This window comes from Anabrus simplex, chromosome 7 (assembly GCF_040414725.1).
Source record: "Anabrus simplex isolate iqAnaSimp1 chromosome 7, ASM4041472v1, whole genome shotgun sequence".
Classification (NCBI taxonomy): domain Eukaryota; kingdom Metazoa; phylum Arthropoda; class Insecta; order Orthoptera; family Tettigoniidae; genus Anabrus; species Anabrus simplex.
Window position 1 is genome coordinate 64,098,768 of NC_090271.1, and position 21,156 is coordinate 64,119,923.

At 40.4% G+C, this 21,156-nt stretch overlaps 1 protein-coding gene across 1 annotated transcript in view; it reads right to left on the reverse strand.

Moving 5' to 3' along the window:
• mEFG1 (mitochondrial translation elongation factor G 1) overlaps window positions 1–21,156 on the reverse strand; it is a 158,631-nt gene that overhangs the window by 88,535 nt on the left and 48,940 nt on the right. The window contains exon 5 of the mRNA XM_067151115.2: window positions 19,671–19,787. Coding sequence (XP_067007216.1) covers window positions 19,671–19,787 — 117 coding nt within the window. The remainder of the gene's footprint in view (window positions 1–19,670; window positions 19,788–21,156) is intronic.

The window sequence follows — 21,156 nt, forward strand, 5'->3', positions numbered from 1 at the left end:
TGCATTTAATCGGTCTGAGTGAAGTTGGTTGACTAACAGTATCAGTTCTGCTCTTGTAAAAATTAGATGGGTATATTTTATACAGGCATGACTGCGCAGGTAAACGAGGTGGTGGTGTGTCAGTGTACTGTAGCGATGACATTAAGAGCAAAATCATCAGTAAAACTTCTCTTGATGACACCCCGCATACAGAATATATGTTTCTCGAGGCGATTGTCAGCTACCAGAAAGTGTTAATAGTAGTAGTCTATTGTATAAGCCACCCAAGGTAAGAAATATAGATGCACTTGAAGTGGATCTGCTGAAACTTATGCCAGGTTACGAACACATCATAATCCTCAGTGATTTTATCATAAATCTCCTGGCCCACACTAGTTCGCAAACTGTGCATTTCAATGGACACGACCATCTTACCATTAGATGCAACTAATCACGTACACACACGTAACAGCTCAACCCACACTCTAAATGACTACTTACTGACAAATAATCCCCATAAGGCTGTCAAACATGGAAAAATTTCTGTCCCTGGTATCTCTACACACGATCTTATTTATCTGTGCTACTCACTGCGGGTGCCTAAGTGTAAAGCTAAGTATATAAACTACAGACACATGGAAAATATAACAACAACATGACGCATATAATTTGCCATGGGACGACATACGACAATTGCACGATGTGAACTTAAAAGTACATCGATTTAACTCTTTATTGTTAGAACTCTATGAGAAGCATGTTACCGTTCTGCAGGCAAGGGTTACTTGCTCTCCTGCTCCGTGATTAAACACTGAGATAAAAGCAACAATGGCCCGCTGTGATGCTTTGTTTCGCCGGTACAGAGCAACAAAAGAGCAAACAGATTTCAAACAATACTGTCTTTTACGGAACAAAACGAAACAATTAATTAGAAACAGTAAATTTAAATATATCAAAAATGAAACAAAAACCTCAATACAGTTAACACATTCACGCCCGTATCCGAGTTATTACCTATAGTGCGTGACCATGCTGTGGACCGTATCCGAGTTAGCCCGGATAAGCGCAACCTTGAACTGCAGCCGTTCCCACGCAGCTAGGATCTATTTTGGTCACAAATATGTGCGAGAGAGATGAAGGTAATACCCTTATGAATGCTTGTACTCACCAGAAACCACATTGCCACGGCGATTTTCCCTCCCAATGCACTTCTTTTGTTTTGTTTCTGAAGGTAACCTAGCGCTGACCCAACTAGCTGCGTAGTTGGTTTGCTATTGCACAAGCGTGTGTATAATCGCATTCTGAATTGTAACCATGGCGTGTAGGAACAATATAAATGATGTAAGTGGTGCAAATTTACAAAGCACAGTTTTTCAGCTGCTTGAAAATTATCTTGGCCAGGGGTATACAGTCTATATGGACAATTATTACAATAGCGTTGAACTCGTGGAACATTACGGGAATAGAACACTGCCGTATGTGGAACAATACGGTCAAGTAGGGGTGTACCAAAAGATCTAAAGGAACATAAGGGAATTCTCAAATGGGGGGAAAAGTGAACCCGACATACAAGTACAGTCACCTCTCTCCGACATCTCAGCTCCATCTACTTCATCAGCTCCAAGTCAATGTCCCGCGATTTTGCCGCCAAAAAGGGCACCGGCCAAGGATCACCATTTAGGTTAGATGGGAAGAGAAAAGAGCATATTCTCTTGAAGATTCCACCATCAAATAAAGTCAAATTCCCCTCAAGAAGGCGCAAAGTGTGCTTCAAAAATAAAATTATTAGTGAAACGCGCTATTTTTGTGGAAAGTGTGGTGTTCCATTCACCCAGGAAAGTGTGACATTACCTACTACACCCTACAGAGATACTAGAGGACTTTATTAAGGTATGTGGAAAATTTTGTTTCTATATCTTGTTTAGTTTAAAACTTATTGTGAAAAGAATTCGTTGTTGTTTGCTCTGCCACTAACAAGTGGAATGGCTGGGGCAGCCCTTTAAATAGCCCACTCAGATGATGGTCGTGAATGTGTTAATGCGTGGAATTAATTAGGTTCAACAGGAATAAGAAAAATTAAAGAACCTCATATTCCAACAATATCGCTCAACACACTTCTCTCATTTCACTGGTAAACAAATTAAAGAAACTCGACCCTAATCCAGAAACCCATCACATGAAGATGGCAATTACTTCAATATTGAACCAAAATTCTCATTATGAACTGTCAGTATAAATGAAGTAAAACGAGTCTTAAATTCCATTAAATCTCAAGAGAAAGGAGCAGATCATATTCCAATAGGCTTCATAAAAAATTTCATCAGCGCAGTATTACCTATCATAACTCATATCTGCTGCCTGCTGTCATTTCTTGGTGGATACAGTACTTTTGCATCCATCTCTTGGCACAGGCCAGAGTAAAGTGTAGCTTCCACCGAAGTCCCAGTCAACATCCATGGCTGTGACAATATAGAAGTTGCTGGGGTATGGGCAGTGCTGAGTAATGACATTCAGAGCATGACTAGTGCATCTGAGTGTTATGAAAGGTGCTGCTCATAGGGTCAGTCGTGCTGCAATAGTACTTTCTGACCCAGTGAGGAAAGCAATGGCAAACTACCTCACTCCTCATATTGCCTAGTACGCCTCATTTTGGTGCTGCCATTGGTTTTTGGGGTTTCCTTATAACCGCATAACCATTGGTGGTGCTATTTGAGGATCCAACCAGCCTCTGGGCTGATGACCTAACAGACAGACAACTCATATCTTCTACTTTTCCAGCCATTTGGAAGGATGCTCTAGTGATTCCAGTATTAAAGAACACTACATCAAATTATCCATCAAATTACCACCCTATATCTATACTCCCTCTGCTTGCAAAAGCCCTTGAATGACTAATATATGAGCAACTAACTGAATATCTCACAAACGATTCACTATTAGACCCGTTGCAATGTGGCTTCAGGAAGGGCCACAGTACGATGACAGCACTACTTCGGGCAACAGATGATATCAGGCTTGCTATGGATAAACGACAGGTGATGATACTCATGCTCCTTGATTCTAGCAGTGCATTTGATATAGTCAACATACAACTCCTTCTTTCAAAATTGCGCTCCCTTGGCGTCGACCGGAGTGTGCTCAATTTCTTTATAGCCTACCTCAAAAATCGTCATCAGTGTGTCTCAGTAAACGATGTTACGTCAAAATGGGCTATCAGATTATCTGGCGTGCCTCAAGGATCTGTGCTGGGACCTTGATTATTCAGCCGGTATATCAATGATATTTCATCGCCATTTGTCCACTGTAAATACCATATGTATGCTGATGACTTACAGGTATATTACCATACTAGTATAGATAGTATATGCGAAGCGATCCAACATATGAATACAGACCTACAACTCAAAACGTATGCCAGAAACAATGCCTTACTCATCAACCCACGAAAGACCCAAAGCATAATAAATTGATATCTTTTTGTTATTATCCACTCTCTATTTATCCTATAATTTTTCATCAATAGTGATCTTAATTAATTGTATTATCGTCATTCTTTATCTGACTTATCTCAATAACTGTAATTGATTACAATGATATTTTAAATTAATGCTGTAAAAAAAAATTGTATTTATGTGTAAGAGAGGGCCAATAGTCCTAACTTTGCAAATAAATAAATTAACCTGGGAGGAGTCCTTGTGGCTCCGGGCAAATGGGAGTGAAATGCGTCGTTGCCGCATATCTGCAACATAAAATATTGGATTCAGCAAGAGAATCCAACTAGCCTCTTTCACTCCAACTCCAGCACATAACCTACAAGAGGTGTCCCTGTTAAGCTGAGCAACCCAGTGGAAGGTTGGGTAACCAATCCCAGCGGGAAACTGGGTCAGTGAACCGATCAGTGCTGGGGGCTTCAAGGCTTACAACCTTGATAGTCAACAACTCGTCACTTTCGGGTGACCAACTATATACACATTTGTGTGATAGACTGTATCAAACACGAAGTACGAAAACAATAATGATAAATCCCCAGGTGGTAACCAATCCACCCCCGTTCATGACGGGGCATATAGGTCGTCGGATTCTGGGGGACCTATGCCTTCACGTGACCCAGTCAGAACTAAAAGAAAAAGGAACATCACATACCTAGTTACGATCAATATTAACTCCCTGATCAAGACCGGGAAACTTAAAACCACACCCTTGAAATCCTGAAAGACAAGAATATCAGCATTGCAGCCTTACAAGAGACTAGGTTTCCAGGTGAAGATGCCACGGAGTCTCAAGAATATAGAATATATAAGGGAAAGCCTGGTAAGAGTGTCATGATGAATGTACCCTTCTTGGGGACAGGGTTCGCAGTACACCACAAACTAGTTGCTAGCATACTTGGCTTCTCTTCGCCTAATGTTAGAACTTCAGTAATATCCTTCAGGTCTAGCAATAGGGGATACTCTTTGGTTAACTTCCATGCTCCTACCAATGACTCTAACAAGAAAAACCCAGAGACTACAGATAAGTATTGGGACACCCTTGAGGAAACCCTAATCCACATCCCACATCATCATACGACAATACTGCTGGGAGATTCCAACGTTCAGATTGGGAGAGAACAGAAATACCGGAAGAATGTAGGAAGATACCCCGCCCATAAGAGAACCAACAAGAATGGGGAACGGCTAATCAGTCTGTGCACCAAGTATGGATTACTCTTGAAATCTACGGCTTTTTAACGCCTACCTATGAAGGCCATGATGTGGCGCAGCCCAAACAGCATGATGGGCGAGTTCCAAATTGACCACGTAGCAATAGATAAGAAGCACCACTGCGACATTATGAACATGAAGGTTTTACGAGAAGCTAACATAGACTCCGATCATTACCTGTCCATGGTTAAGATGAATCTGAAACCACTGTATAAGACCAAGGCTATGCTTATGAAGAAAAAGAAAATTCCTACGTTTGATATCACCAAACTTAAAGAAGACAATGCAAGTTACCATGAGAATCTGAACCAACACATCAATAGGATTAACACCACTACAAATTGGGACCCACTTCGGGATGTTATAACAGACACGGCTCAGAAGACGATACCCAACAGACCTAAAGGAAACAAGCACCCATGGTGGTCTAACGAATGAGAAGAGGCTATAGAAGCCAGGCGACTAGCATCGCTCAAATAGAACCATCATAAAAATGAAACCAACTTACAAGCCTTTATTACACAAAGAAAGAACATCTCCAGCATCATAAGAGGGGCAAAAAGAAAATACAACAAAGAACTGATTAAGCAAGCCGAGGAGGATTTTGGAAAAAACAACTCCAGAGACTTATACAAAGGTCTAAAACAACAGACGACTCAGTTCACACCCCAAACTTTACACTTCCAGAGAACAGACGGACCACTGTGTCTCAATGATGATGACTGCATCAAGACCCTAGCTGATTATTTCCAAGGACTTTTGAATGCTGAAGAACCTGCGCAGCGCCTCCCAGTTAGAGAACCAGCTAACCCGGACACCAAAGACATCCCTCCTCCCACCTATGAAGAAGTAAGAGAGACCATTCAAATTTTCAAGAACAACAAAGCTCCTGGAGAAGACGGAATAGTGGCAGAAATGTTGAAACAAGCTGGTGAGCAAACATTCAGACACATACACAAAGTAATTCTGGACATATGGGCTAAGGAAAGGCTCCCCGATGATTGAACATCAGCCGTTATCCACCCAATCCACACGAAGGGAAGCAAAACAGATCCCAGCAACTATAGAGGAATATCACTCCTTTCAATATTGTATAAAGTCTTTTCCAAGATTCTGGAATGGCACATAACAAGACAACTGGATAAAGAATTAAGAGAATATCAAGCAGTGTTCAGAACTGCAAGGTCTTGTGCTGAACAGATACAAAATCTGAAGACCATCCTTCAATATAGCAAGAAAAGATGCCAACAGTGGGTAGCTATCCTTGTCGACTTTCAGAAGGCATATGACTCCGTGGATAGGATCACACTCTTCAACACATTAAGAGAACTGAGACTAAACAAAAAAATTAATAGGTTGGTGCAAGCCACCCTGCACAACACCACTTCCAAAGTTAAGTTTAGAGGTCAATTATCAGAGCACTTCACAATCAAAACAGGGGTGAGGCAAGGAGATGGTATCTCATGCATATTATTTAACTGTGTTCTGGAAAAGATCATAAGAGAATGGACCAGGTCATTACCTGAGAATTAAAAGAAATAAGTTTCATAATGATAGATCCGTATTGAACTGTGATTACAATAGAGTAAAATAATATATTATTATTGGTCCACCTTTTCAATACAAAATGAAAATTACATAGGGACTAGTTTCGACCTAGTAATAGGTCATCATCAGCCTGAAGTAAGTCAAAGATTGAAGAAAACATAAACAATGTAAACACAAGTACAGTCTCTTTAAAGGTACATACCAAGTGGGAAGTTGAGTAGAGATATATGAAAAATAATAACTCATCCAAATTGACGAAGCACTGAGCGGAATTTATGTAAAGTTCGGTGCGCCGTATATTATAAAAGACCACTGTGCACTAAATGATGCAATAAAGAAGAATAGTAGGTTGAATGCTGGCTTCTTCTTAGCTGTTGTATAATCGAAGAAATTTACGTCGTGTTTTATAAGGTATTGATAGACGTCAAAATACATGGATGTTGGAAGGCTCTTCAATAATAATATAATAATAATATATTATTTTACTCTATTGTAATTACCTGAGAACACCAGATTAAGGATGGGGTTTAAATCAGACAACCCGAGGATTCCATGCCTGGCTTTTGCTGATGACCTTACTTTATTAGCAAACGATGTGCATGAGGCCACTATGCAGCTTCAAACACTGCACTCTATAGCAGCTAAAGCGGGCCTCATGATCAACATGGGAAAGACCGAGTTTATCACCAACATCAAAGATGCCCCTACAAGAATAGGAGTCAGTGATACACAGCATATCAAGAGAGCAAAAAATGTGAAAATGTGGAACTCAGAACTAGAACATCAAGGGATAATCCCAATCTGTCTAGGGAGAAAATCAGGTGGGATTAAAGTCAACTGCTTGGCTTTTGCTGACGAATTTGCTATACTATCAGAAAGTCCAGAGGTCGCAACCATCCAGATTAACCTCTTGGAAAGAATCGCCAGCCAAACAGGACTGAGGATCTCAGCAGAAAACACCAAATTCATGACAAACATCAATGATGGACCAAAATTCCTGGAAACACAGATAGGACGGATAGAAAGACTCAAGAAGTTCAAGTACCTTGGTGAGACGATACAGGAGAATGGACTAGAAAAAGCTGCAGTGGAAGATCGGATCTCAAAAACTGGAGAGAGCATACGGCTCGACAAAAAACATCTACAATAAGAAGTGCTTATCTTGGGATTCCAAATTAAAACATTACAATACCGTGGTCAAAACAGACTGTCTGTATGCCAGTGAATGCCTGTCCATGAACTACAAGCTGGAGAAGCTAGAGGTCCTGGAAAGAAGAATCCTCAGAAAAATTATGGGAGCTGTCCAAACTGAAAGCGGATGGAAACTTCGGAGTAACAAAGAAGTTTACCACAAGGTGGAAAGAATCTCAGAGACCCTGAAGAAAAGGAGGCTGGCGTTTCTTGGACATCTATACTGAATGAACGCAAACAGACTTACCGAACAGATATTTGATTACTTCTGGAGAAAAAAGACCACTACAGCATGGACGAAGAAGGATATGGAAAGGTTAAGCATCTTGCAAGACCAGCTGCTAGAAAGGAATATGTTTAGGAACACGCTGAAGAATTTGGAAGGTGTTCAAGCCGGAGGAAGAAAGGAAGAACTAGGAAGACCGGAAAAGCCTGGACAGATGAACAACGGAAGCAGGCCAGCGAACACATGAAGTATTGGACACAGAGAAAACTCTGCACGAAGAGAAAGAAATGAAGTTGTAGCGTGACCCTTAGTGGTCCATTCGCTTGTAAAAAAATTTTAAAAAATAAAAAATAAAAAATAATAATAAATATATAAATAAATACATACATTACATACATTCACTTCTGCTTCAAACCGGGGAAAATGTTTATGGAGATGTATAAATCATGAATAGGGTTTATGACAGCTGATGGCAGAGCGGTTGAGGACTGAACATACACATTCTAGTGGTCATAATAACTATGACACTGTGAGCTTGCATCCGGGAGATAGTAGGTTCGAATCCCACTATCGGCAGCCCTGAAAATGGTTTTCCGTGGTTTCCCATTTTCACACCAGGCAAATGCTGGGGCTGTACCTTAATTAAGGCCACGGCCGCTTCCTTCCAACTCCTAGGCCTTTCCTATCCCATCGTCGCCATAAGACCTATCTGTGTCGGTGCGACGTAAAGCCCGTAGCAAAAAAAAAAAAAAAATAACTATGACAGCAAGAGAGATTTTGAGCCATGCCTGTGACAATACAATCATCCAATGGGGTCAGGAAGACATTTTACAACACTTCCAGAATGACGTCATATGAGGCGTACTTGTGCTGGCCTGATTGGGTCGGCCATACAATTTTACGAAAGAATATTGCTGGCGGGACCTAGTGTTTACACTGCACTAAGTCTTCTGGTATGGGCTAGAGCAATTTTGTTACTTTCACTGATCTGTCTCTGTCTTATCTTTGGTTTTGACAATATGAAAGTGACTGAGGTATGAGCGATGCCAGTAATGCCATTCCTTACGCAGCCAGTCCCTGCTATGACTGGTGTAAAACTGTTGCTCATAGGGTCGGTTGGTGCATGCATTTCAGTGGGCTTGGCAGACTGATATGCAATAGCAACTTCTGGCTCGGTGAGGAAAACAATGGGAAAGTACCTCACTCCTCATTTCCCTAGTACAGCTCTTCAGTGATGCCTAGGCCATCTATGACAGCTCATGGCAGAACTGTTGAGGAACCAACCAGCCTTCGGGCTGATGACTAAACATACATAACCAAAAATACGAAGGCCATCCAGAAAGTGGTACCCGTTTGCACAATAACGACACAGGAGTAAATATTAACAAATATACACATTTTTATTGGATAGAGCATACTTTACACTACTTCTCCACATAATCTCCAAGCAAATTTAGGCATTTGTCATTAACATGGGACGAGTTTTTGTATTCCAGCATCATAGTCCTCCGCTGCCAGCGTATTGAGATACGTAGTCACAGCTCATTTAAGTTCTTCATCGCTGTCAAATCTTTTTCCAGCCAGAAAGTCTTTAAACTCTGTAAAGAGAAGAAAATCCGAAGGGGCCAAGTCCGGGCTATACGGGGGATGGTCGAAGGTTTCCCACTTGAATTGCTGCAAAAGTTGTTGTGTTATCACAGCTGCATGAGGCCTGGCATTGTCATGAAGGAGAATGACACCTGTAGACAATAGACCTCGCCATCGATTTTGTATTGCCCGCAGTAATTTTTTTAATGTTTCACAATACGCATTAGCATTAATTGTGTCTCCACGGGCCATAAAATCAATGAGCAGTAAACCTCGGCGATCCCAAAAAACTGTTGCTATGAGTTTCCTGGTGGACAGAACTGTCTTGAATTTTTTTGGTTTGGTTGGTGAATGAGCATGAAGCCACTCCATTGACTGTCGTTTACTCTCAGGTGATGCATAACAAACCCATGTTTCGTCCCCAGTAATGATACGAGTCAGGAAAGAGTCTCTTTCATCGGAATAACTTCCCAGAAACGTCCGTGCTGCAGCCATACGCTTGGTTTTGTGCTCCTCTGTGAGCATGCGAGGGACCCACCTTGCACAGATTTTTGAATAATGCAGATGGTCTTTGACAATTTCATACACAACTGTTCGAGACACATTAGGAAAATGTTCACAGAGTTCATCAATTTTGACGCGCCGATCGTTCCTCACGCATTCGTCTACTGCGCTCAGCAGTTGGTCTGTAATGACAGATGGTCTCCCTGAACACTTCTCGTCGTGTGTATTCCCCCTCCCCAGGTTGAAGTTGTGACACCAGCGCCTAACAGACGACTCGTCCATCACATTGTCTCCATACACCTCCGTTAATTGGCGATGAATAACACAAGGTCGAACGTTTCATGCATTAAGAAATTTAATCATGGCCCTCACTTCACAACTGGCAGGGTTCTCAATTTGTTTAAACATTTTAAACGATCACAGACACAACACAGGCAATGCTAGCATCACGCAACCTCGCACAGAGAAGGCAGACAAGCCACTGACACAGTATGACCTTGCCGAGTCGTCAGCGCTTCATGCGGTGCTAACAGGTACTACTTTCCGGATGGCCCTCGTAACGTTAGAAATACACGACAATGCAAAATACTGTATTTCAAATCTACGCAAGATAATTTTTATTCATGCTTATAGCCTGAAACAGAAGAAATATGCATAATACGGTATATAAGTGGAATACAAAATGTCTGAGTTTTTGTACACGTGATAGCTAACGAATGATCTTTCTACTTACACAATAATTATAAATATTTATACACCTAATGGACTTAGAAGCGAAACAGAATGTTGCTCTATATTTACACCAAAAAGTAGCTTTGGAACACCATATTTACTCAAGTATTAGACCCCCTCCCCCAACTTTTACAGCCAAAAAAGTAAGGGGGGTCCAATAAGTGATAACATCAAATTTTGTGCAGTGAACACACGACTTCTACGCTATAAAGAGCTATAAATTGTTCATGTAAACGTTCTACACTATTCTATAACAAACTTATGAATGTATTCTGAGTTTTACTGGCTATGTTCGTAGGAAGGCAGTACAGTAGAAATCTGTTATAGCGAGAATTCATAACAGCGGAAAATTTACTCGCTATAGCGGATTATCGTTATATCCGATTTTTGTATAAAAGTCGGAAAACCCCCACACACATTAAAATCGGTATGAAACGGCAATCAATTTGTTCAAAACTTGCGTTTCCGCGGATAATATCCACATTACGACTTAATTGTTTGTTATTTTTTGAAATGCGATACTACGTGAAAGTGTATGTTTAATTTCATTCTGAAAAAATTGCAGTTCCATATTTCTTTGTAAAATCATATGAATGCCTTCGTTATACAGTACGCATTTTATACTATTTTAGACGCCGAACATTGGCTTTCGTTATGCCGCATTTTTTGTGGCTGCAAAATTATTCTTTATTTCCGCGGGTTTAATTACCATTAACTTAAAATAGGCATCTTAAGACCGAACAGAACCCGTTGAACATTTGCCAGCAGTACCTATTCCATGCGTCTCTACAATACGGCGATCCGTCAGGAAAATATTCTTGCCGTCTATAAAACTGTTATGGTACTTTTACTCAGCATCCGCTACACGCACGTCCCGCTTGCCGGGTTCGGCCAACTTCAGTGGCTAGCAATGTGTAGGCCTAATCGCGGACGTTACGAACGAGTTTGCGCCATGATATGGCCTTTCCACCCTTGCGTTTTTCGTGCACATACCGGTACCTCACAGTTTAATTTTCGACTTCTTTAAAGCGTCCTTATTGCGGACCTCTGAATGCATTTTTTGTATCTTTGCCTTCACGCTGACACAAAATATTGGCTTTAGTTTGGCCTATGTCATATTTTCTTGCGGCTGCACAATTATTCTATATTTCTGAGTGTTTAATAACCATTAAATTAAAATTGGCATCATAAAATCGATGGGAAACAGTTGAAAATTTGCCGGCAATACCTGTTCCACGTATCTTTACGATTATCCATCATGAAAATATTCTTGCTGTCTACAAAACTTAATTTTACTAAGAGGCAGGTACAGTAGATGCATTATAACTCTGCCACTGAGCCGTGGCCTTTCTAAGAATTCGACGGCTCGCATGTTTTGATGTCATTCTGCAGATTTGAGAAACCTTTTTGTAGAGGCTAATAGAATGTCATTTTCTCTTCACTATTTCCCAAGATCCAGTGACATTACACACAGGCACTGTACAACCGGTTGTCACAGCTAGCGATGTATAATAAAGAGTCGGTTATTTATTGTCAACGAATTTTGTGTTTGCGTGCGCGGGTGAAAAGAAGCAGCTTGGTTACTGCAAAAGTTGCCAGTGGTATTCATTACTGTTAGGCCGCGAATGCAAGACGACCCTTGGTATTTTGTAAGAGATACTGAGGGGAAAAAAACGTCGTCTTGGATTCGGAGAAATACGGTATCACTCCAGAGTTTTCTTCTTCAAATGGCGTCACCTAACCTAACCGTATATGTGTCATGAAAACTTAGAAATGAGTTATACTCACTAACATTTACATGTGAATAGCTTTTCCGAAATTTAACTAGATGCGAGAAAATATGAATTATCCTCTGAAATCAGTGATGTATTCAGCCATATCTTGAGGTGTATCACATTCTTACTTAATTTCAGTAGGCTACATAACATTAAAATTAAGAGATCGCTTATAGTACGCGAATCTTTTCTTGAGCCTAAGTTCCCATTCAGCACTATGGAGCTCAGGGATCAAGAAAAGATTTGCATACTATACTTCAACCGTTATTTTGAACGAGTTAACAACTGCTATCGGCCACGTTATTTACGCATTTATTACGAAAACTTGTTATCCTCTTTCATTTTGAATTTTCTTTAGAGAATAGCAGGTGTTGGGTATTACTAATCGACTCCAACATCGCCTTCGAATGCCGACGAGAGAACTCGCAAATGCACACAGTGAGAAAACTATACCGTACCAAAGATGATCGATCGCATTTTGTGGTGAAATATTCAGTTTCCTTAATCAAACAGCGTCACCTATCCTAACTTAACCGTACTATACGTATGCTGAAAACATACTTCAAGCGCCATTAGAGAAATTATAACCTTCTCGCTATAAATTTACATGATAACAACCTTTTTGTAATTTAACCAGACGTGAGAAAGTATAAAGTAACCTGTGAAATCACCTATGCACTCTGCTACATCTCGAGGTGTATCCCATTTTTACTTAATTGCAGTATTTAACATTAAAATTAAGCGATCGTTTAGTCAGCCTTTATATTTAACGAGTTAAGAACTGTTAACGGACACGTTATTTTTTTACGAAAATATGTTCTTCATTTCGAATTTACTTTACGGAACAGCAGTCGACGGGTATTACTAACATACTCAAACATTATTTTTTTTGCTATTTGCTTTACGTCGCACCGACACAGATATGTCTTACGGCGATGATGGGATTGGAAAGACCTAGGAATGGGAAGGAAACGGCCGTGGCCTTAATTAAGGTACAGCCCCAGCATTTGCCTGGTGTGAAAATGGGAAACCACGAAAACCATCTTCAGGGCTGGCGACAGTGGGGTTCGAACCCACTATCTCCCGATTACTGGATACCGGCCGCACTTAAGCGACTGCAGCTATCGAGCTTGGTGACTCCAACATCGCCATCAAATGTCTACGAGAGCACTCGCTAGTGAACATATCGAGGAAACGATACCAAAGATAATTGATTGCATACAACATAAATGCTGGGATGCATAAATATCGATAACGGAAAAAAATCACGCGCGCTTAATCGCTTGTAATAACGGATGCGTCAGTAATAGGGCTCTCGCTGTAACGAAAGGATAATACACAGTTTAATATAGACATTTTGAAGGGACATCAAAAATATTGTCGGTATAACGGGGTTCTCGTTATATGCTGTACTCGCTATAGCAGACTTCTACTGTATTTCTAAATTTTAAAAGACAGGTGAACACATGTCTTTTAGGCTTACATGGAAAGTAAATACAGTAAGTTTTCGTTACTCTTGTATCACGTCATTCGTTTCATCTCCTTATCTCCTTTGATGAGATTGACGTCAGGAAGGGCATCCAGTCGTAAAAACTCGCTACGAAGATTCGCCTCACTTCATACTCGACCCCATACAGAAAAGGGATAAGGTATCATATTATGCAGTATTAATACAAAAATAACTTAATGGACAGTCATTAGTCTCTGTCAATTGAGCAGTAGCCTACCAGACAGTAAACCTGATCGCTGCTTTCATTTGAATTATCGTCGCCCTGTGCCGCCAACTTCACTGCTTTGCAAGTAATTAGTGTCATTGTAAAACCGCACTGAAATTCACTATCCTTATTAAATTATTAATTGTTTATTAATCAACCACCTTTTCAATACATAAAAGTTTTAAAATTAGGATTTTATCCTTATTAGTTGGAATAGGACATGCTTCGCCTTTTTATATGCATCTTCAGCCATCGTAATGTGTTCACGAAAATTCAACTTCATATATTGTTGTTCTGAAGTTTCAATAGTTGAAGAGAACCAACGACCTAGATGGCAGAGGAAGGTTAATACCACAACGGCAGACTGGCCGGATGAGTTGTTTTCAGGCAGTGTCTGTATTCCATGTTAGGGGCAGCTGCAGGGGCATCTGTTCTCCATGTTAGGAGCGGCCTAGTTGATATGAGGAAGGACATGGGAACCCACCTCATTACTTTTTCCAAGACAACCAAATGACTTTGCTCAATTCTAAATGTCTGTACCTACTATTAAATATAATTCCGGAGTTTCAAGTCCCCCAATCGGATCTCTGGGGGGGGGGACAGGGTTAAGAGAAGCCTTGAATCAAAGATGTTCGCTTCGCAGAGAGATATTATGTGGAACCTGGAACATGAGGGGTTTACTACAGACTGGCAAACTATCAACTGTTGAGAGAGAAATGACACTCCATGGCGTGAAGATCTTGGGACTGTGTGAGACACACTGGAAAGGTGTTGGGACCACTACCGATGGTAACACAGTATATTTCTCCGGACATAATCATCAAAGTCGAAATGGTGTAGCAGTCGTCGTTCCACAGAAGTTATGTAGCGTAGCCATTGGATACTATCCAGTTAATGATAGAATTATTTCCATCAAGATAAATTCAACCCCTTGTAAATTAAATATTGTACAGGTGTATGCACCAACACCTGCTGCCCCTGAAGATGAGATAGACGAATTCTGCACTCAATTAGAATGCTTTATTGATAACATTCCTCAAAGAGAAGTTCTCATCATTCAAGGTGACTTCAATGCTAAGATTGGTGACACGTCATCTGATAACCACCTTAGTGTACATGTTGGTCCATATGGGCTTGGCACTAGAAATGATATAGGAGAGCATCTTCTGCAATTCTGTATAGATAAGGAAATGGTTGTTACCAATACACTCTTTCAACATCACCCTCACCGCCGATATACGTGGATATCCCCTGGAGACAGGGTATGAAATCAAATTGATTTTATCCTGATCAGAAGTCGTTGGAAGTCATCTGTTTTAAACAGCAGAAGTGAATGTGGTTCAGACCATATCCTCGTCATCATGAGAATGTGACTAAAACTCAAAACCACAACAAAGGTATGGGAAATGAAATTGATGATAGAGCTCTATGTAGCTTCGGCGAGGCTATTCGTCCCAAACTACAGTCATTAGGAATAAATCCCACTGACACTGCAGATTCGGTATGGAACAACTTGAACACTGCTGTGAGTAGTGCAAGCGAGGAAATACATGGGCAGAATTCATTTCCTAGGAAGCCATGGTTATGTGCCGAAACTTCAAGCCCAACAGAGGAAAAGAAACAGCTAAAAAGAAACAATCATGAAACTGATGAATATTTAAAAATGCACGCATCACTATCTCAGAAGATTCAAAAGCAGTGCAGACTTGATAAGGCAAACCAGATTCATGAAATCTGTGAAGAGATTGAACAGCATAAGCAGCATTGTCAACCTCGTGATCTCTTTATGAAGGTAAAGAAAATTACCCGCGACTTCAAGCCCCGTTCATGGGTTGTGAGAGATGAAGACGGTACTCTCACTGGAGAGAAACAACTGGCCATTGAAAGGTGGAAAAGATACTGCAAAAATCTATATGCAGATGCGATTACCAGGAATGTTTGCAAAAAGTACAACCCTAATTGATCTAACTCTGAACCACAGCCTTCAATACTGAGGAGAGAAGTAGAAGATGCAATTAAACACCTGAAGAATCAAAAAGCACCAGGATGTGATGGAATCACTGGGAAAATGATTAAGGAAATGAGAGAAGAAGGGGTACGTTTAATGCACTTCATCTGTAACAAGATATGGGACAGTAGTGTATGGCCACAAGACTGGCTCATTTCCATCTTCATTCCACTTCACAAAAAAGGATTAACAAGGAACTGCGGGAATTATCGAACCATCTCACTAATATCACATGCAAGTAAAATATTATTGCATATCATAAATGAACATTTGAAACCTTACATTAGATATCAGCTCCCGTCAGAAGAGGCTGGCTTTGTCAAGGGAAGAGGAACTAGAGAACAGATTCTAAATATACGTCAGTTGGTTGAAAAGGCACATGAATTCAACATTCCTTTGTTTCTGTGCATCACTGACTACCAAAAGGCCTTTGATTGTGTTTCGTGGCTGAATGGGAATTCCATCTCATCTCATTTATAAAAGGCTTATACGATAACAACTTGGCCAGAGTCAGAGTTGATGGTGATCTATCATCAAGTTTCAAAAGTCTCCACTAAAGGTGTGAGACAAGGATGCATCTTATCACCTCAATTGTTTAACATCTATGGTGAATATATCACGAGGCATGCCCTCGAAAGTTGGGAAGGAGGATTTTCGATTGGTGGGAAGAGAATTCTCCGTTTTGGAGACGACACCACACTTGTAGCAAGCAGTGTACAGGAGCTTGTCGAGATAATGGATCGTGTACAACAAGAAAGTCACAGACTTGGCATGGAAATTAATTGGAGCAAGACAAAACTAATGATTGTCAACAAAGGTGCAGAGATTCAGCTGCCACAGCACCTGAACAATCTCCAAAGGGTCTGTCAGTTTCTTTACCTTGGTTCAATAATCGAGGATAAAAGTAGCTGCAAAAAAGAAATCAAACGTCGCATCATTCTAGGACTTACAGCTATGGCAAAATTAAAGATCTGGCAAGATAGAGCAATATCTATGAATACGCTTGTGTTCTCGATCTTCCTGTATGGATGTGAAACTTGGACCATAAAAGCTAAAGACAGGAACTGAATCAATGCCATTGAAATGTGGTGTTGGAGAAGGATGTTGCAAATACCGTGGACAGCCAGGTGAACAAATGATTCTGTCTTCCGGGAAATTGGAATACAAGAAAGTTTATGCCAAGTTGTGTACCAGAGAATCCTGCAATTCTTTGGTCACATTATGAGAAGAGAAGATGACAACCTGGAAAAATTAATTGTCTAAGGAAATGTTTCTGGCACAAGGACACGAGGACGGGTCGCAAAAAGATGGGTTGATCAACTACGAGAGATCCTGGACTTACCATGGAGAGTTACTGTTCGGAAAACGCAAGTACATACAAAATGGTATCAACTTATAAAAGGAAAAACAAAGTCCTTGTGTCACGACTGGAGAGATGAAGAATGTCATAAATTAAAGTTAATTTTTCAAACTCAGGACATCAATCAGATGTCTTTATAATTTTAATGTTGACAATGTATAGTATTTTTAACATTTTAATTTAACGGGTATTTCCTGTTGGAATGTTTTCTACAGTTCAATCATGAAATTATAATAGTTTTACAGATTACATAATATTGTCATCATACGCTATTATACTATGTATCCTAGATATAGTTAATTATTGATTACAGCTTAGGCTGTTGTTCTAATACTTTAATACATTATCACAACCATGTTTTCAACCATTTTATAAGGACTTACTTAACAAGTTTTAAGTATATAAATATCAAATTCTAATACACATTTTAACAATAAATAAGGATCCTGATTTAAGTCTTGAGGTGATATGATGGCTAAAGATGCCTGCAAAAAGGCGAAACATGTCCCATTCCAACTAATGTAACAAGGATATAATCATAATTTTAAGACTTGTATGTACTGAATAGGTGGTTGATTAATAAACAATTAATAATTTAATTAAAAAAACTTCACTGTTGCCGGTGTGTTGTCATTCCAAATGACATCATCTTTACTGCCACCCAGAGCATTCGAGATCCCATCTTTTTGAAACTTAAAAATAGTTTCCTTTCCAACTAAAGAGTCCAAACAATGAGCATCTATTCGCAAATGATTTTTGGAGATGATCTCTGTTATTCCCAGTTGGTGTATGTGTAGCAGAAGGTACCCCTTCTAAATAAAGCTGTGTTATAGAAAGCATGCCAACCCACCAGCTGATAAGTAGCGTATGTTATGAATTGTACTTCCAAAAGTAATACATAGTGACTGGAAGTGTTTGTTAACTGCGGCTGCTGAAAGCCAGACCTGTATTTTTAAGTATATTTCATGCTGTTCTCTACATTTATAACATCACGATTTACCTAAACAGCTGTAATTAAGAAAGGCTGCATTATTTAGGTTAGGTATGCTATCAAGTGCCCGGAGAGTGCCAGAAGTTCCACAAAGGAAAGAATAAAAATAAATAACAGGAAAGCTTGCCGCATTCATGGATAGCTACAGGTGTGGCGGTAATGTGATCTTATTATCATAATGTTTAATTTTTTTACATTCGTTGTCTCCACTTTTTTATTAATGCATATCGTAGTAGATTTTATCTGGCATCTCCGAAAATCGTAGAAGTAGATAGTGGGGATGTAAAACCAATAATATTATTATCATTATTTGTTAGGTACGTTGTTGAGTAAAACAGCAGTTATGATTGGGTTGTTTTTATCACGTTTTAAACCCAGTTCTCTAAAAAAATTACCTACATGGGCCCCAGTTATGATATATTAAATCAGGGCCTCTCAAACGCCCAAAATTTCACGCGTGCAGATAGAGGCGCAAGAGCTCCGTGCACTGTGCATCGCTGCCGCTCGGCATGGCTCGGATCAACGCTTCGTCTCTGGGCTACTCGGCTAAGCTCGGCTCAACTCGCCTATGCTCGGCTCAAGTCAGCCTGGATTTGGAGCGCTACGGCGCAAGTGGGGCAGAGGGAGACAGGCGGAGCGAGCGAGACAGGCGTGAGGAAAGAGAGAGTAAGCGCTATTGCTCCAAATCGAGGAGTGGGGGGTCTGCACTCTGTTCAACCAAGCCAAGTCGTCTTTTGCACCGTGCACAGTGCATGCACCCCGCGTGTGCACCCTGAGAGGCCCTGTATTAAATGATCACTTCATTAATGATCTCGCTTGCTATATTAACAGCAACAACCGTGAATATTTCTTACATAAAATAAACCAGTTTCCTCATCCCGAGGTGGTGCAGCTATTTTTAGGCACACCCCCAATGGAGGGAAGCTGCATGTACCATTTTTACCGCATATCAACCTTCCTACCATTAATAAATCTCTGGCAGTACAATACCAAGAACCAAGACCCTTGTTATTGATAAATGGCTGAATACCATGGCAACACAGTGACCTTTGTCAGCGTACATGTCGACCTCACCAATGCTGTCTGGTACAGAATCATCTACTAGTTTTGATTGCATTTTGGACAATGACATGTCCAAATTTATGGAGGAAAGAAGGGGGATAAATTTGTAGAAAGCTGTAACTTTATTTCTTAAGCAAGTATCTCTGGTAAGAATAGTACATTAAAAATACCACTCTGGAGAATTTATTGCATAATTCTCTCCAGAACAATATCTTGTGTAATGGAATAACAAGTATAAATCTTAACAAATGAAAGGCATAAAGGCCTAATAATAAGCCACAGAACATACCCATACTGTCCTTCAAAGTATAAGGCTTTTCTCTCTACCAGGTCAACTAGTCCTTTGGTTTCTCCCTCCAAACCGATAGGAAGTTGAAGGAAAGCAGCATTGTGACCTAATTTGGACCTGAAAAGAAAGTAATGCAGTTGATTTTAGATGAAAAAGTCAACAACCTGTACTTCAACTAACATATCATAATTAAATACACTGCCTGTCATTTTTTTTTTACAATTGCCTTTACGTTACAAACAGGTCTTATGGCAACAATGGGAGAGGAAAGACCTGGGAGTTGGAAGGAGGCAGCTATGGCCTTAATTAAGGTACAGTCCCAGCATTTGCCCGATGTGAAAATGGGAAACCACGGAAAACCATATTCAGGGTTGCTGACAGTGGGGTTCAAACCCACTATCTCCTGGATGCAAGCTCACAGCTGCACAGCCCTAACCACACAGTCAACTCACCTGGTGACAAAAAAAGAAGTTAAGCACCCAGCAGGAGTGGTTGAAAGTGAATGAAACTACGTATGCTGAAGGACCATGTGCCTTTACTGAACTGATTACAAATTGGAATGAAACAGACAAGGCCATTGGCAGTTACAGGTGGAATGTTGGCATCAGGTCAGTAGGGTGTCGCATCCTCCTGGCCACAATACATGTCTATGCGGTTGGGAATGGTGTCAAGCAGCCTTTGGATCCTCTCCTGAGGCAAGTTCATCCACAGTTGTTGCAGCTGTCCCTCCAGATCCTGTAGGTTGGTGCTGGGACAGAGTACCCTTCCAATGTCATCCCCACACGTTTTCAACAATGGAGAGGTCCAAGGATCTCTTTGGCCATGGGAGGACCTCAACATGCTCTAGGCAATCCATAGACACATGTGCTGTGTGTGGACGTGCATTATCTTGTAGCAACACTATCCCAAGGTGCTGTGCCATAAGGGATGATAGGATGTGCGGATGCAGAATGTCTGTGACATATCCACATCCCTCAACCCCACCTTAGGCAAAACAACTAATTTTTTTTCTATATTGGAAACAAATGAATATCTCAACACTTTCCCATCAACATCATTCTGTTCACACTTGTTTCAGCTGAGCGGAGTTCTAGAAGATTCCTCAAGTGCTGGTATTTTAAGTGTTTCACCTGGTCTTCTGTGAGGTGCATTCTTCAAATTGGAGGAAGGCTGAGAGCTTGCACAGGACATATGATTGTGATGAGTGTTTGAATCCAAATCTTTACTTGTCTTGCACTGAATTTCAGCAACACATGCTTGCTTCATAAATTTTATCTATAATTTATGTATTGCCTTAACTTTTATTGATTTCGACTGATGATGGTCTCTAGTAAGACCAAACCTAGTTCCAACAAATATATGTAACTTTTTTCTTAAAGGTTACAACAAATAGTATTGAACAGGTGGAAAGCTTTAGCTTCTTCTTATAAGAAGTCGCATGGTTTTGCCTACATTTATTTTCTGTATCAGAAATACTGGGCCTCAA